Source organism: Sinocyclocheilus grahami, unplaced genomic scaffold (assembly GCF_001515645.1).
Source record: "Sinocyclocheilus grahami isolate Dianchi unplaced genomic scaffold, SAMN03320097.WGS_v1.1 scaffold80.1, whole genome shotgun sequence".
NCBI lineage: Eukaryota > Metazoa > Chordata > Actinopteri > Cypriniformes > Cyprinidae > Sinocyclocheilus > Sinocyclocheilus grahami.
The window spans coordinates 517,931-535,087 of record NW_015505259.1 but is presented as its reverse complement, the minus strand read 5'-3'; the positions used below and the strand labels follow the sequence as shown (position 1 = coordinate 535,087).

General features: G+C 36.2%; 2 protein-coding genes across 2 annotated transcripts in view; both read left to right on the top strand.

The window, feature by feature from the left end:
• LOC107586326 (poly(rC)-binding protein 3-like) overlaps nt 1-1,891 on the top strand; it is a 28,230-nt gene extending 26,339 nt beyond the window's left edge. Inside the window, exon 12 of the mRNA XM_016273626.1 lies at nt 65-1,891. Within this exon, the coding sequence (XP_016129112.1) occupies nt 65-119 (55 nt within the window). The 3' untranslated portion in view covers nt 120-1,891. The remainder of the gene's footprint in view (nt 1-64) is intronic.
• Nucleotides 1,892-3,773: 1,882 nt separating this feature from the next.
• LOC107586361 (nodal modulator 1-like) overlaps nt 3,774-17,157 on the top strand; it is a 17,657-nt gene continuing 4,273 nt past the window's right edge. The window contains 13 exon segments of the mRNA XM_016273682.1: nt 3,774-3,932; nt 4,383-4,472; nt 5,717-5,762; nt 5,910-6,010; nt 6,099-6,205; nt 6,769-6,841; nt 7,034-7,186; nt 7,639-7,646; nt 7,708-7,908; nt 8,272-8,354; nt 15,649-15,808; nt 16,034-16,160; nt 16,278-16,391. Coding sequence (XP_016129168.1) covers nt 3,795-3,932; nt 4,383-4,472; nt 5,717-5,762; nt 5,910-6,010; nt 6,099-6,205; nt 6,769-6,841; nt 7,034-7,186; nt 7,639-7,646; nt 7,708-7,908; nt 8,272-8,354; nt 15,649-15,808; nt 16,034-16,160; nt 16,278-16,391 — 1,401 coding nt within the window. The 5' untranslated portion in view covers nt 3,774-3,794.

Below are 17,157 nucleotides of genomic sequence, written 5' to 3'. Positions count from 1 at the left end.
TTGGAAGGAAAACCAGCTATGGACTCTTATGTTGTACATGCTTACATATTGCTTCTTTCTGCAGGTTCAGAGATGTGGCAGCCATGTGGACTGACCCTTCAACCATGACAACCTCCTGAAGTCACATTATGCTCTGTTTATCTAAGATGTTCTGGTCTTAAACAGTTTTCTGGCCTCATCAGTGTTCTTAAAACCTGAGAATTGATATAGTCAGACATTTGTGTCTCAGGATTGCTGAACTACATTTAGTGTAATTAAGCCATTTCAATTTATTAATTCCATAGAATAACAAAAACTACAAACTGTATTTATTGTCTACATTGAAGGTCCCTGCAGTAAAAAGTATTCTAATAAGCAACCTGTATTTAGGCAATTTTGGAATTGTGTCTGTGTACAAGAATATGATGCATTGTCTTATTAATTAGATATCGTTTTGAGTTTTAGCACAGAAACTTAGCATGCTGAATGTCTAGCAGTTGTCATTGCTCTTATTTATTTAAATGCTTTCTCAATATTTTGCAGTACTTTAAAAATGTATTCAAGTTATCATACATGTAATGTGAGCAATAAATTGTATTCAAATATGCTTCTTTTACTTCAGTAAGTGGTAAAACAGTTTTAGAAAAAGATCAATCTGATTTCTGGTTAATTGTAATTATGGTCACACCTGTGTAGATTTGTTGCTGGTTTATAATTTGTAACAAAAAATATATTTCATACAGCGCATGATATCCATTTTTTTTCTTCTGGTCCTGAAACAATTGTCTGTTCAACATTTGTACAATTACAAACCAGGTGATCTTGTCATGTGTGATTTAATGGTTTTAAAGCCTTTCAAAAAAAGACCTGATTGTTTAACTTTTGACATTTTACTTGGCTAAAAATTATTGATGTTGACTGTGCTTCAAGTAATTGTAATAGTTTTATGAAGCAATGTACTTTGTTTACATCTTTGGTTAATGCTGTGTTGTGCACTGCAATAATGTGAATAACTGAAAGTGTCAGACATAAGTAGTCTAGACAAAAGTAAGATTAACTAATTCATCAGTGGACCACAGAAGAATCGACTTTTTGGCAATGCAACTGTGATTATACAGTAAGGAAGCAAGTAATAGACGTTGATTTGAATGTAATGATGTGACTTTTTAACAGGCCATTTGCTGTTTAGCTTGTCAAATGTACACCCAGTTCCAGATGGATGAAACAACAGCCTACAGTATAAAACACATGCTCAAGGTCTTTAGGTTTTCTTTTCAAACTTGTCTCAATAGCTAGTGATTACATTGTGAGTTGGATTCACAAGTTGTATATCTACTGTATATGCTCTGTGTTAAAAGTTCTCTGTTCAGAATGTTTATTATTTATATCAAAGAAATGGGCTTTGATGAGTTAAAATGTAATGTATAATTATTTAATGTATACATTTTGGTGTTGACTTATATTTAAGATTTTATGTGATGTGACATAAAATGTCATTTTACTGCATTGCAAGAGTTCTTAATAGGAATCCAGTGAGTTCATGTAAGTTCATATGTATCTGTTTCTGTAATTTCTAGTGGCTAATAGACAATTAATTGTGCTCCATTGACACAGTGACTTTTGTATATTCATACCCCTATAACGGTATGAATTTACAAGCATTGCCATTTTGAATGTCTTAACACTCTTGGCAGACTTTCTATACAGTATGACTCCTCATATAACCAGTTATAACACCAAAATGAGTGACACTGTACTTTTATTAAACTAATGTTCTTATTTTATTTAGTCTTTTTTTTTTCTTGTTTAATAAAACAAGAAAAAAAACCATGCAGACTACAGTCTAGTATTTCCCACAAAGAAACGTTGGTTTGTTTGCTGCTGAATGACTCATGGTTTGACTTACAGAATGCTTTCATTTTCATATTCATATTATTTTTATTTTCAATAAAGTCTCTTAATCTCACATGGGTGTTGTTTATTTTCCTTGACAGTAGTAGTTTTTCAACACTTCAAGGAGATTAAAATAGCTTATTCACTCAGTATCTCTGCAGAACCATAAAAAGATTCATCACACACTATAGACATGAAACCATTCTGAAATACAGATATTTGTCATTATCAAGATTACCTAAAGGTCATGTTAGTGACTAATGTATAGTGTACAGTAAACCATGTTAATTGTACTGTATTCTCACATTAAATATTCAATTCTTATGGCTCTCTATGTGTAATTGGTTACTGTCTATAGTATGTAACAAGGATGCATTTTCCATTTTAGATCAAAATTGAAGGAAAACTGTCAAAAACAGCTGTTTGTCAGGTTATATCAGTAACGTTAGCACATTTGGTTGCATTTTAATTTATGATTTCACAGAGCATTCAGAAGATAAATGGAGCATGCATCTGTGACAGCTGCGCAAAGAGAAGTACTCAGTGCTAAACACTGCCACCATGTGTTGCCTACCACTGATTAGAGAGAAGAAAATGAATGTAAAGAACTTGAAATCTTTTATCAAATTCTTTGCCATTCAAAAGATTTAAAGCTGTTTACAATATATACTATTATAACATGACCGGTAAAGGGATTAAAGGGATGGTTCACACCAAAAACCATTGCTTACTCATCCATCCTTATACTGTTCCAAACCTGTGTGAATTTCTTTCTTCTTTTGAACACACACACACAGGGTTTTTTTATGGTTTATGGGGACTCTCCATAGGTGTAATGGTTTTTATACTGTACAGACCGTATTTTCTATTGCCCTACACCAACCATACCCCTAAACCTACCCCTCACAGGAAACATTCTGCATTTTTAGATTTTCAAAAAAACTCATTCTGAATTATTTATAAGCCTTTTGAATTACGGGAACACTGAAAATGTCCTCATAAATCACCTTCTCGTTGTAATACCTATGTCATACCCATGTTATTATACAAATTTGTGTCCTCATAAACCACATAAACATGCACACACACACACACACACACACACACACACAAATCATTTGAAAGATGTTGATAACCAAACAGTTGCTGATAGCCACTGATGTCCATAGTACTAGACTTACTTTTTTTCTTCAAATTTGTTTCTATTGAATAGATAAAAGTAACTCATACAAGTTTTGAACTATACTTGAGGGTGAGTAAATGATGACTTTTCATTTTTGAGTGAACTATCCCTTTTTTTTGGAGGTAATTTTTTTTTTTAAGTACAACTAGGCAATAAAGAAGAATGTAAAAGACTTCTTGAAGCTAACGTTAGAGACGAGTTAAAATGTCAATTAGTCAAACGCCTGTTTTAAAACACCCCATCCAAAATGATTCTGTTAATGTCTTTGCATGACAGATTTGCTTGTATACCTTTAACTTCCGTTACGTTTATTCCCCAGTGTCAGCATGTCTTGAAGATATTTGTGTTTATTCCTTTTTTTTCGTTCTTATCTCTGGTGGTCTTTATGAACACCCAATTGCACCACCTATTGTTAATGTTTGTAGCAGCACGTGGAGATTTTGGCTCGGCGCTTTCTTGCAATTGCAAACGACCTTTGTCTGAGAAATACCATTCCATTCAATATAAGAAACCAATTATGCTTCAAACAAAGCTCTAAAAATCTTTCTAATGTTTAATTAACCGGATTCACAGGTTTACGAATCCTCTCCTCAAACATCCAATGAAAACAATGAATAGAAAACACTCGTCGTGACTGACCAATAGGAATGAGGTAAAAGAGAGTTGCCATTAAAATGATTGGCTGAAGTCATCTAAACCATGTGCAGCGTACGTTAGTACGCCTCACCAGCGCTGCACGATGGGTGGAATTAAGCAGCTAACGAGTCTTATTCTATCTTTCTTGTGTGTGACATTTGTGAATGGTACTGATGACATTTTGGTAGGCTGCGGGGGCTTTGTGAAGTCAGATGTGGAAATTAATTACTCTGTCATTGAGGTAAGAAGACTTGAGAGTTCTGGTTTAAAAATGATTAGTAAGCGCATGCCGTTCCGGACAGCAGAACTGAACTGATTCTCTGATATATACCTCATCTGCTGTCGGAAACACTTATGCATGTAGGTTGTAGATCACATAATCTGGTGATCCGTATGTCGTCAATGTAGCAGGTTGCATGACAGCTACCTAACCAACTGTCAAGCATTGTCAGCAAAACATGATTTGTCCAAGCATGCTTAATATTGTTATTAGCACAGATCTGCCTGAGTTAATTAGCATTGCCTCACTCAAAGTAATCACTGACATGATCTAAATGAATTGCATACAGTTAGACTAGCAATACATGTAGTTCCTATTGTTTTTACGTGTTTCATTTGGGTCTATTTTTATAGAGTCAGTTTAAAATGGGTTTATGATGACCAACGTTTTCTATGTGCCTGTTCTTTACAGATCAAGCTGTACACTAAGCAGGGCTCTCTGAAATATCAGACTGACTGTGCACCAATCAATGGTTACTTCATGATCCCTCTCTATGACAAGGTACTGTAACTCAGGAGTGAATGGGCTGTCAGACATCCAAGATCATCTTAGAATGTCTTGTGGCATTTGTTCTGAATCATAAGGAAGTGACTTTCTATGAAGACATTTCACCACTCATTAAGGTAGCTTTACTTGTGGTAAGGCAATTGGTGGCTGACTAAATACTTTTTTGCCCCACTGTATAGAGAGATTATACCCTTTACAATTTTAAGCCATGAAATAATAATGCATCCAACATGAATGTTTCCTGTAAAAATGACCTTCTGTAACAAGTATAATCGTACATTAATGGGAATCAAATGGTGAAGAACAGGCTTAATTTACAATGTACTTATGCAAAATATCTAGAACATCAATATAAGCAAATTATGAGGACAGTGAAGCTTGCATTCTGCTTTCTATCTTATGTTTTTCCACTTTTACTAATAGCGTATAATACAATTTCTACTTTGTAATCTTTTTTTCATATGACTTATTTATAATTGTTTCAAATTAATCTTAAAAAGTAGTCCTTACGAACAAAGGCTAGACTCTGTGATTGCTACTAAAACTATTTTGATAATCAGTTAATCTGTAGATTATTTCTTTGATAAATCAATTAATCAGACAAAGGCATGATTTTATGTTCTATACTTAATTGACAAAAACATGTTTGTCCTAACTATCCAAGGGTTCTTCTCCAAACAATGCACAAGTTAAATGCTATAAAAACAAATCTGAATGTTTCTAGCTGTTTTGTGATGTTTTCGTCTACATAAACTTTCTGTATTAAAAGCAAATTGTAATGCAAATCCCAACCCTTAGTGCGTTTGTGATATATTATGACATTTGATATATTGTACAGCTCTAATCTGAAAAATTTTGAAGATTTCCCAGGGTAGTTTAAACTAATCACATATTGGCATAGTACTCGCAAATTGCTGCAAGCCTTCTCTGGTGGTATAAATTGGGGCAAAATTCTTCTTTGACATGCCCGTCTATTTTTAACTGGAACAGGCGTTAAGTGGGCTAACAATGCAGCATTTCATCCTTACACCAGCAGCTTCACCTTAATTCACACCATCAGAGAGGCAGTTTCCAGCCTCAGTCACTTAGATGAGTGTCACAAATGTCATAAATGATATATATGACCCACAAAAAATTCTAGTCATTTTAATGTAATTAGCGAGTCATGATTTTTGTTAATATTTAGCCTGGTGGTTTTTGTGTATGTTTGTGTTAATAGGGATTACAATCTTTTACAGGGTGATTTTGTTATAAAGATAGAACCACCATCAGGATGGAGCTTTGGTAAGGAATGATTTCACATATCAAGTGGTGGTTATCAATTTCAGAGTTCTTGTATACTCTGATCTGCTCTTGATCAATCCGGGGTTCTCTAAGATGGACTCACTATTCACCTAGTCATGTATTGTGTTATACTTTATCTGTATGCAGAGCCAACAACTGTGGACCTACATGTGGATGGAATTACAGACATCTGCACTAAAGAACAAGACATCAACTTCATTTTTACCGGGTTTTCAGTCTTGGGAACTGTAAGTTGAAATTTTATGCATTTGACTTTGCAATACAGTTTTTTGTAAGGTAAAAAAAAAAAACTGCTCGTTTTCTTTTCTCATTTAGGTCTTGAGTAAAGGGCATTTGTTGGGGCCTGCAGGGGTTGAAGTAAGTTTGAGAAAAGTAGGAGAAGATGATGTCCTTCAAAGCGTCCTCACCCAAGCTGGAGGCCAGTGAGTAGATATTGTCTAGTGGTCAAACTAGAATTTGAGCATGCAAAATTTCTTCGGACACTGACTGCAGCAAAATCGCACAATGTGGAGTCTTTAAAAAAGAAAAAAAAAATTCAAAAAGAGGTCAATCTGTAATGTGTAGATCCTTTATTGGTCACATGTCAAATTCTCAAGTTCTCAAAGCTACATTTGAAACTATATAATTCAATTAATTATATTTTTTTTGGGGGGGGTGTCATAATGCCTATAAACTATAAATTCAGATTGAATGGCATTATTCCACTGGTCTACTGGTTATGATAAATCATTTTTGAATAATATTATGTATTATAATTTGCAGCTATTCCTGAAATTAAACCTAATTTAACCTAAATTAAATTTTCCATGAATTATAATAATTATTCAATTGAACAATAAGAACACCAGCAACAATATTCAACCCTAATTTGAGGGGGCCATCTTACCCCAAGGGTCTATCACTTCAAAATAATATGAATTGTCCATAAATACCATTAACAGTTAAGCATGAAAAAATTTTGCCCTGTTTGTGTTGTTTTTCACAGGTATACTTTCCTCAAGGTGCTTCCAGGAAGTTAAGACATCACCGCCACTCATGCCTCATGGACCCTTGAACATGTATATAGTACAAACTGTCTTATTGACAAAACATATTTCTCAATGACGAATATGTCAACACCTGAAGAAAGATTTTCATGCCACTGCAGTTTTGCTAGTTCACATATAACATTTATGTCAAAGCATCTCATTTCAATGTAGATGCAGTTTTGTTCTAAAAAAACTTGGTTCACTATATTTGTTCCTTCACAGAGCTCAACCACTGTGGTTGTGTCAAATGAAAATGCCCCCGCCGCAGCTCCTCTTGTGGTAAAGGGCTATGATGTCTCTGGAGAGGTGCAGAGTGATAGTGAACCCATGAAAGGAGTCAGCTTCCTCCTTTACTCTGCCAGTGTAACACAGGAGGTAAAAGGTTTTATTAGATTCATAGCCCAACCACAAAAAAGATGATCCACACAAAATAACTTGATAACTTGAATGAATGCCATTGCGTAATTTGATAATGTTTTCAAATGTGCACAGATTCATCATCTGTAATCCAGTAGACTTTTTTTTTTTTTTTTTTTTTTTTTTTTTTTTAGGTATTTTTAGGTCTGAGCAGTGAAAATAAAAAAAGGAACTATTTTAAAGTGACATTCTAGAACATTATATTCTTGACCATTCTGAGTGAGCTGGGTGAAGAGAAGGATGGGTGAGGGGAAGGAAGGGGATGAGGAGGAACCAATGCATATGTGAGAGACATTTTCCCGCATTTTCTCTCAGTGAGATGTGGAGACAGATGTCTGTATGTTAATGCACTGTGTGTGTATTGTCTGTCTCAGAAGATCAAAGTATTTGAGTTTCTTTTATCCTTACAGTCTGTCTTGTTTGTTTGAGTTCTGGCTGTTGCTTTCAATACACCTGGTGGCTTTGTTTAATTTTGGCAGATCTTCCATTGAGAGTGAGCCTGCTTTGGTTCTGGGGCCCCTGCGCTCAAACGAGGAGCAGCGATGGGAGCTGCAGCTTCTGGAAATAGCTGCCCATAAGAAGGAGAGGGAAGAAAGAGGCGACGAGAACAGCCCCCCTGTGGAAGAGAAACCAGATGAACTCCATGAGCCTTTTCGCTATGAATTCTCCTACTGGGCACGGTATGATTTTGGAGAATGTTTGCCAGCATTTTCCTCTTCTGCCTGTGTTATATTGTGAAATCATGTGCAAAGAGCATATATCACATTGTATTCTCCTACCAGTTACAAATTTCATAGTCTTCATTTTATATCTTGGCTCTGTTGGCTATTTTAGGGCTGGGGAGAAGATCACAGTCATCTATGAATTCTCCTACTGGGCACGGTATGATTTTGGAGAATGTTTGCCAGCATTTTCCTCTTCTGCCTGTGTTAGAAAAAATATTGTGAAATCATGTGCAAAGAGCATATATCACATTGTATTCTCCTACCAGTTACAAATTTCATAGTCTTCATTTTATATCTTGGCTCTGTTGGCTATTTTAGGGCTGGGGAGAAGATCACAGTCACACCTTCATCCAAAGAATTTCTGTTTTACCCTCCTGAAGTAGATGCTACAATCACTGGAGGTTAGAGTGCAATCTTTTTAAAGCTTTTTTTATTTCATACTAATGGATGCATGTTGTGTCTAGGACCTTTCACAACAATTATGGAACAAATTGCAAAAAACTTCTGTTCACACAAAGAATGAAATTAATATTTGTCAAGCTACATAAAAAGGAAATCCACAGTAACATGTACTGTAAGGTGACACTGACCAACAACCAAATTCATGCAGTTACAAAAAAAAGTATATTGTTAAAAAAAGTTTTAAAGTACAGAAAATAGACCATTAGGGGTACAACACCTTGTCACTGGCCAGTACCTTTATAGGAATAACTTATCTAGCCCTAAAAGGTGCATACTAATACCTTAAGGATACATATTACTAGGGGTGGTATACTGGTAGAAATTTGTCAACCGTTAGAAATTTTTGGACTATCATCTCTATCGCAGTTACATGCTCACTTGACATTACTGTGCTACATAGTCACAAAAACGTATTGTTTGCACGCGCTTTTAAGCATTGCAAGTGATTTTCAGCTGTTGAAATGCAATCAGCAGCAAAAGAGAACTCTTTTCGCTATGTGCACACTGTCTGAGAAACTGTTTCTGAGCGCTGTTCAGAGAGCGTTCGCATGTGAAGACGGTGCTCATAGAGTGCAGGAGCATTTTTATTTTTGTCATCTTGAGCGGTTGAATTCACACACTTGTATGTTTCAAAATTCCCGTCTTTACAAGTATCCTCGTAAACACAGTAATTTAGGTTTTAAGTGAAAGCAAAACAGCTCAGAAAGAAAAAATGTGGTTATCAGTATATTGGATCCGGGCAGCTCTTAAATTGGCAGCAGTCTAATATTCCTGCTGTCTGACATTTGTTAATTAATCCAACAACAAAAGAGAGAAAATCTTTCACTGCTCTTGACTAAATCACTTTTGTAATTTTAATAAAATTCATCCAAAGAATTTCTGTTTTACCCTCCTGAAGTAGATGCTACAATCACTGGAGGTTAGAGTGCAATCTTTTTAAAGCTTTTTTTATTTCATACTAATGGATGCATGTTGTGTCTAGGACCTTTCACAACAATTATGGAACAAATTGCAAAAAACTTCTGTTCACACAAAGAATGAAATTAATATTTGTCAAGCTACATAAAAAGGAAATCCACAGTAACATGTACTGTAAGGTGACACTGACCAACAACCAAATTCATGCAGTTACAAAAAAAAGTATATTGTTAAAAAAAGTTTTAAAGTACAGAAAATAGACCATTAGGGGTACAACACCTTGTCACTGGCCAGTAACTTTATAGGAATAACTTATCTAGCCCTAAAAGGTGCATACTAATACCTTAAGGATACATATTACTAGGGGTGGTATACCGGTAGAAATTTGTCAACCGTGAGAAATTTTTGGACTATCGTTTCTATCGCAGTTACATGCTCACTTGACATTACTGTGCTACGTATTGTTTGCACGCGCTTTTAAGCATTGCAAGTGATTTTCAGCTGTTGAAATGCAATCAGCAGCAAAAGAGAACTCTTTTCGCTATGTGCACACTGTCTGAGAAACTGTTTCTGAGCGCTGACGGTGCTCATAGAGTGCAGGAGCATTTTTATTTTTGTCATCTTGAGCGGTTGAATTCACACACTTGTATGTTTCAAAATTCCCGTCTTTACAAGTATCCTCGTAAACACAGTAATTTAGGTTTTAAGTGAAAGCAGAACAGCTCAGAAAGAAAAAATGTGGTTATCAGTATATTGGATCCGGGCAGCTCTTAAATTGGCAGCAGTCTAATATTCCTGCTGTCTGCCATTTGTTAATTAATCCAACAACAAAAGAGAGAAAATCTTTCACTGCTCTTGACTAATTCACTTTTGTAATTTTAATAAAAAGAAATATATATTTAATTTACACAGTGGAGAATATGCTGTGTTTTATACATTTAATTAAAGCAAAAATATATATGTTGTTTTTATATATATATATATATTATAAAACGACAACATATATATTATTGCAGCTGGAGGCTACAGTTCGCCACCTACAGGCGAGTTTCATGAAGGGGAATCTACTGAAGCTGCTCTTCAACTTAGCCTTTTCCAAATAAAATGAGTTTGGAATTATTTTCAAATTATAGAATTTACTTTAATACCAAAGATTATTGGTTAGTTTGTACTTAATCGAGATGAATCATATGTATTTTTCAGATATTTGTAGCTTTATACAAATATATATATATATACTTATATTGGAATATAAGTATATATATATATATATATATATACTTATATTGGAATATAGCATTTTGGTCTTTTTTTATTAAATGTACAATTTTTGTTCTTTTGTTTTTCGTGTACCTTTTGCTATTCTGCTGAATAACACTCGGAAACAGCTCTTGTAGAGATATGAATCAAATTAATACTTGATGAAATTAACTCTTTAGAGTGTGAAACAACACAAAGCCACAAACACCCTCATTTTACTTGTTTTAGGATACATTTAGAACTAAACTTTGTAGGTACAGTGGGGAAAATATTTATTTGATCCCCTGCCGATTTTGTAAGTTTGCCCACTTTGAAAAAAATGAAGGGTCTGCAATTTTTATGGTAGGTTTATTTTAACGTATAGAGACAGAATACTAACCAAAAAATCCAGAAAAAAAACCCACATTATATAACGGTTAGAAATTGATTTGCATTTCAGTGAGTGAAATAAGTATTTGATCCCCAAGCAAAACATGACTTAGTACTTTGTGCAGAAGCCCTTGTTGGCAAGCATTTTTTTGTAGTTGGTCACCAGGTTTGCACACATCTCAGGAGGGATTTTGGTCCACTCCTCTTTACAGATTCTCTCTAAATGCCTAAGGTTTCTTGGCTGTTGTTTGGCAACTCGAAATTTCAGCTCCCTCCACAGATTTTCTGTAGGATTGAGGTCTGGAGACTGGCTGGGCCACTCCATGACCTTAATGTGCTTCTTCTTGAGCCACTCCTTTGTTGCCTTGGAGGTAGGGCTGGGGGCGATGATTCGATAACGATAATTATCGCGATATAATTTTCCTTGATAAAACGATATGAAGAGTTTGATAAATGTTCGATATAATGTTTATGCGCCAAAAGCGGAACGAAACAGTGCGGCTCATTTGAAACTCGCCACACAGACCGTTTATCCGCTCAAATCAAAGTTCAAACTACACGGTGTGAGCTCACTAGAGCAGATGCGTTTACTCGGTCACGCGAGCACTAAACAGCGCTGTAAGATCCACTGCTTGAATTCAGCGATGAACACAAATGACTCAGTGATTTAAACTAGTTTAAAGCCAAACAGGAGAAACACTGTGTGCAACGAGACAGTCAGAAGGCTTTTCAATCTACACATTGCCATCATTTACCATGGACTTACTGTAGTAACAGTCACTGAATCATGGTATTGTGGCAGAAACTTGGGATATTCACACTGAATTTTAATACAGGAGTAAAGGTAACTATAGTACGTATTTGTGATTAAGCTATAGCATGTGTGCATTTATACTTTATAAGTGTTTTTAGACTACTGTTTTTCATACAAATAGGCTACCTAAAAACAGTTATATTTTTACCACCGTATTGAGGCGCTATATGTCTGAATTTTAATACAGGAGTAAAGGTAACTATAGTACGTATTTGTGATTAAGCTATAGCATGTGTGCATTTATACTTTATAAGTGTTTTTAGACTACTGTTTTTCATACAAATAGGCTACCTAAAAAACATAGTTATATTTTTACCATGGTATTGAGGTGCTATATGTGTGGTTTTAACTACGTTTATCATGATTTAAATGAATGCTACTATGGGAGACCAATGCTTAATTAAAAAGAAAAAAAAACTTTGTCAGAATAAATTTAACCATATAAAACAGGTTGCTACAATTTTTACAGATGTTACTGATTTACAGGAGTAAAGGTAACTATAGTACGTATTTGTGATTAAGCTATAGCATGTGTGCATTTATACTTTATAAGTGTTTTTAGACTACTGTTTTTCATACAAATAGGCTACCTAAAAAACATAGTTATATTTTTACCATGGTATTGAGGTGCTATATGTGTGGTTTTAACTACGTTTATCATGATTTAAATGAATGCTACTATGGGAGACCAATGCTTAATTAAAAAGAAAAAAAAAACTTTGTCAGAATAAATTTAACCATATAAAACAGGTTGCTACAATTTTTACAGATGTTACAGATTTTGATAATGAACAAAAATGTACCTCTGCATCCTAACTCAAGCTACTATCAAATGTGCATTTCTAAGGGACAAAAAGTGATATTATTATTAATATTACCAGGCAACCCAAACCTGTTTCTTGATTTGAAACAATATCACTCATTAGAACATGCAGAAACTAAGAAATTAATTTTTCTATTTAGATATTTATTTTGTTAAGGAAAATTAATGGTCTGGTTTCTACAACTTTCACTTTGGAGCAAAAATCTGGCTTCAAACTTGAATTTTTTTTTTAATTTTCTTGAATTTGACATTTATCGTGATAATTATCGATATCGACTGATATGAAAAAAATTACTGTGATAATTTTTTTTGCCATATCGCTCAGCCCTACTTGGCGGTATGTTTTGGGTCATTGTAATCCTTGAAGACTTATCCATGACCCATCTTCAGTGTTCTGGCTGAAGGAAGGAGGTTCTCGTCCAAGATTTTACAGTACAGGTCATTGTCATGCTGGAAGACCCATCCATGACCCATCTTCAGTGTTCTGGCTGAGGGAAGGAGGTTCTCGTCCAAGATTTTACAGTACATGGCCCCGTCCATTTGCCCCTCAATGCGGTGAAGTCGTCCTGTACCCTTAGCAGAAAAACAACCCCAAAGCATAATGTTTCCACCTCCATGCTTGACTGTAGGGATGGTGTTCTTGGGGTCATAGTCAGCATTTCTCTCCCTCCAAACACGGCGAGTTGTGTTAATGCCAAAGAGCTCAATTTCGGTCTCCTCTGACCACAGCACTTACTCCCAAGCCTTCTCTGAATCATTTAGATGTTCTTTGGAAAACTTTAAACGATACATGTGCCTTCTTGAACAGGGGTACCTTGCGGGCACTGCAGGATTTCAGTCCATTGCGGCGTAGTGTGTTACCAATGTTTTGCTTGGTGACTGTGGTCCCAACTGCCTTAAGATCGTTAACCAGCTCCTCCCGTGTAGTTCGGGGCTGATCCCTCACCTTTCTCATGATCATCCTTACCCCATGAGGCAAGATCTTGCACGGAGCTCCAGACCAAGGCCGATTGATGATTGTTTTGTATTTCTTCCATTTCCGAATAATCACACCAACAGTTGTCTCCTTCTCATCAAGCTTCTTGCTGATGGTCTTGCAGCCCATTCAAGCCTTGTGCAGATTTACAATCTTGTCTTTGACATCCTTTGACAGCTCTTTGGTCTTGCCCATGGTGGTGGGAGAGGTTGGAATGGAAGATACAGATTGTGTGGACAGGTGTCTTTTATACACCTAACGAGCTGACATTAGGAGTAACTTCTTAAAGTGGCAGGACTTATCTGTGTTCCACATGGACACATAACCAATCTGTGGGAGCCAGGATTCTTGCTGGTTGGTAGGGGATCAAATACTTATTTCACTTTCTGAAATGCAAATCAATTTCTAACCTTTATATAATGTGTTTTTTCTGGATTTTTTGGTTTATATTCTGTCTCTGTACCTTAAAATAAACCTATTACAAAATCAGCAGGGGATCGAATAAATATTTCCCCCACTGTAGTTGTTTCTTTTGTTTTGAGCAAGTTTGTTTTTATTTTTTATGTGCACGTAGGGTGCTGTTTACTCCTGGACACACAGATGATCACATGGCATTATTCCTGGAGGAGGAGCAAGCTGTGTTTTCAGGTGACTGTATTCTAGGAGAGGGAACGGCTGTGTTTGAGGACCTCCATGATTACATGAAGTCACTGCAGAAGCTCCTCAGCATGAAGGCTGACCTCATATATCCAGGTAAGTACATGTGCTTTTTGTCAAGAGTGCTTTCTACATCACATTTTCAGTGACACTAAGAAATGTTTGTATTTGTGTGTCAGGTCATGGTCCAGTGGTCCAAGATGCTTTTTCTAAGATCTGTGAGTATATAACTCACCGCAATGCAAGAGAACAGCAGATCCTAAACGTTCTGCAGGAGAACAACAGAACTGCGTTCACCTCCAGCGAACTGGTTAAAGTGGTGTACAAGGTTCAACTCTTTTCTGATCTTTAATGATCTCTCCCAAGCCTTCTCTGAATCATTTAGATGTTCTTTGGAAAACTTTAAACGATACATGTGCCTTCTTGAACAGGGGTACCTTGCGGGCACTGCAGGATTTCAGTCCATTGCGGCGTAGTGTGTTACCAATGTTTTGCTTGGTGACTGTGGTCCCAACTGCCTTAAGATCGTTAACCAGCTCCTCCCGTGTAGTTCGGGGCTGATCCCTCACCTTTCTCATGATCATCCTTACCCCATGAGGCAAGATCTTGCACGGAGCTCCAGACCAAGGCCGATTGATGATTGTTTTGTATTTCTTCCATTTCCGAATAATCACACCAACAGTTGTCTCCTTCTCATCAAGCTTCTTGCTGATGGTCTTGCAGCCCATTCAAGCCTTGTGCAGATTTACAATCTTGTCTTTGACATCCTTTGACAGCTCTTTGGTCTTGCCCATGGTGGTGGGAGAGGTTGGAATGGAAGATACAGATTGTGTGGACAGGTGTCTTTTATACACCTAACGAGCTGACATTAGGAGTAACTTCTTAAAGTGGCAGGACTTATCTGTGTTCCACATGGACACATAACCAATCTGTGGGAGCCAGGATTCTTGCTGGTTGGTAGGGGATCAAATACTTATTTCACTTTCTGAAATGCAAATCAATTTCTAACCTTTATATAATGTGTTTTTTCTGGATTTTTTGGTTGATATTCTGTCTCTGTCCGTTAAAATAAACCTACCATAAAATTACAGACCCTTCATTTCTTTGTAAGTGGGCAAACTTTCAAAATCAGCAGGGGATCAAATAAATATTTTCCCCACTGTAGGTGGCCCTCCGGAACAGAACTGGACATGCCTGATGTAGACCCAGGCAAAGTATCCACCTTATTTTTACTATAAGAGCAGATGTTGCCATTTGTAACTTGAATGTGACAGACTTCCAGTTATTTTTAACTATACAAAATAGCTCATTATGATGCTTGAAATGTGTCACTAATATCACTCAGAAAAATGGGGTTTTAGTTTTACCCCAGTTTATATTTGAAACTGATATACAATGATTGATTTGTTTCAACAGAGAACTGCCCAGGTCAAATGGTTGAGATTGCGGGCCGGGCAGGACTGTTCCTCACGGGGCAGGTGTCACCTACACTGGAGGATGTGGAAATCTCCATTAAGAAGAGAGGAGCTACAACCCCTCTCATTACAGTTCTCACGGATGAAACCGGAACCTACAGGTATCTCACTTATTCACAAACATACTGCATTCATTTATTTAATACCTCTCTTGGCTGTGTATTTAATAATGCATATTAGCTTAAAAGCATGGTTTATAAATATGCCAACATGAATGACTGTTGGCCTATTATAAATAAAGTGCTGTCATTATGGCTGAAATCTTAAATGCACTCTAGCATTCTAAACAAATAAAATGAATATTTCTGTTTTCCCTTTAAAACCAGTGTTGGACCCCTACATAGTGACTCTCTGTATGACATCAGTGCCAGTAAAGAGGGCTTTGTCCTGACTGCAGTGGAGGGAAACACAGGAGCCTTCAAGGCGTTTGCCCTGGCAGGCATCAGTTTTGAGGTCAATGTCACATTAATGTCTTCTCATCATCGAGTAGAACTATCACATTTCATTAAGTATTTTCATTTCTATGAATCAAATTATTCATTTGGTTTATTATTTTTTCTTGCCCTTCAGATAAAGGCAGAGGACGGTGTTCCTCTCTCTGGGGTTCTGCTGTCTCTCAGTGGGGCCAACTTCCGCTCAAACATGCTCACTCAGGACACTGGTCTCCTCACTTTCAACAACCTGGTACTGTCTTCTCAGCCCCTTAGTTACTATGGTCATCTTCTTGATGTGTTAAACACATTTGTTTTATTGATCTAGCTCAATCTGTTTTACAATCTACGTCATGTTGTTGCAAATCTTTGTTCTGTGGGACACGAAATAAGTTTTTTTTTTTTATATGGTTTTTAATAATTTTTGCCCATACAATGAAAGTCAGTGAAGTTGAAAACAACACTGACTGACGTTTGATTGCATGTTCAAATAAACAGAATGCTCATTTTGGCTAAACTATCTTTTTAAATGTTTTACCTATAAATAAAAATAATGCATACATACAGGTGCATCTCAATAAATTAGAATGTCGTGGAAAAGTTCATTTATTTCAGTAATTCAACTCAAATTGTGAAACTCGTGTATTAAATAAATTCAATGCACACAGACTGAAGTAGTTTAAGTCTTTGGTTCTTTTAATTGTGATGATTTTGACTCACATTTAACAAAAACCCACTAATTCACTATCTCAACAAATTAGAATATGGTGACATGCCAATCAGCTAATCAACTCAAAACACCTGCAAAGGTTTCCTGAGCCTTCAAAATGGTCTCTCAGTTTGGTTCACTAGGCTACACAAGCATGGGGAAGACTGCTGATCTGACAGTTGTCCAGAAGACAATCATTGACACCCTTCACAAGGAGGGTAAGCCACAAACATTCATTGCCAAAGAAGCTGGCTGTTCACAGAGTGCTGTATCCAAGCATGTTAACAGAAAGTTGAGTGGAAAGAAAAAG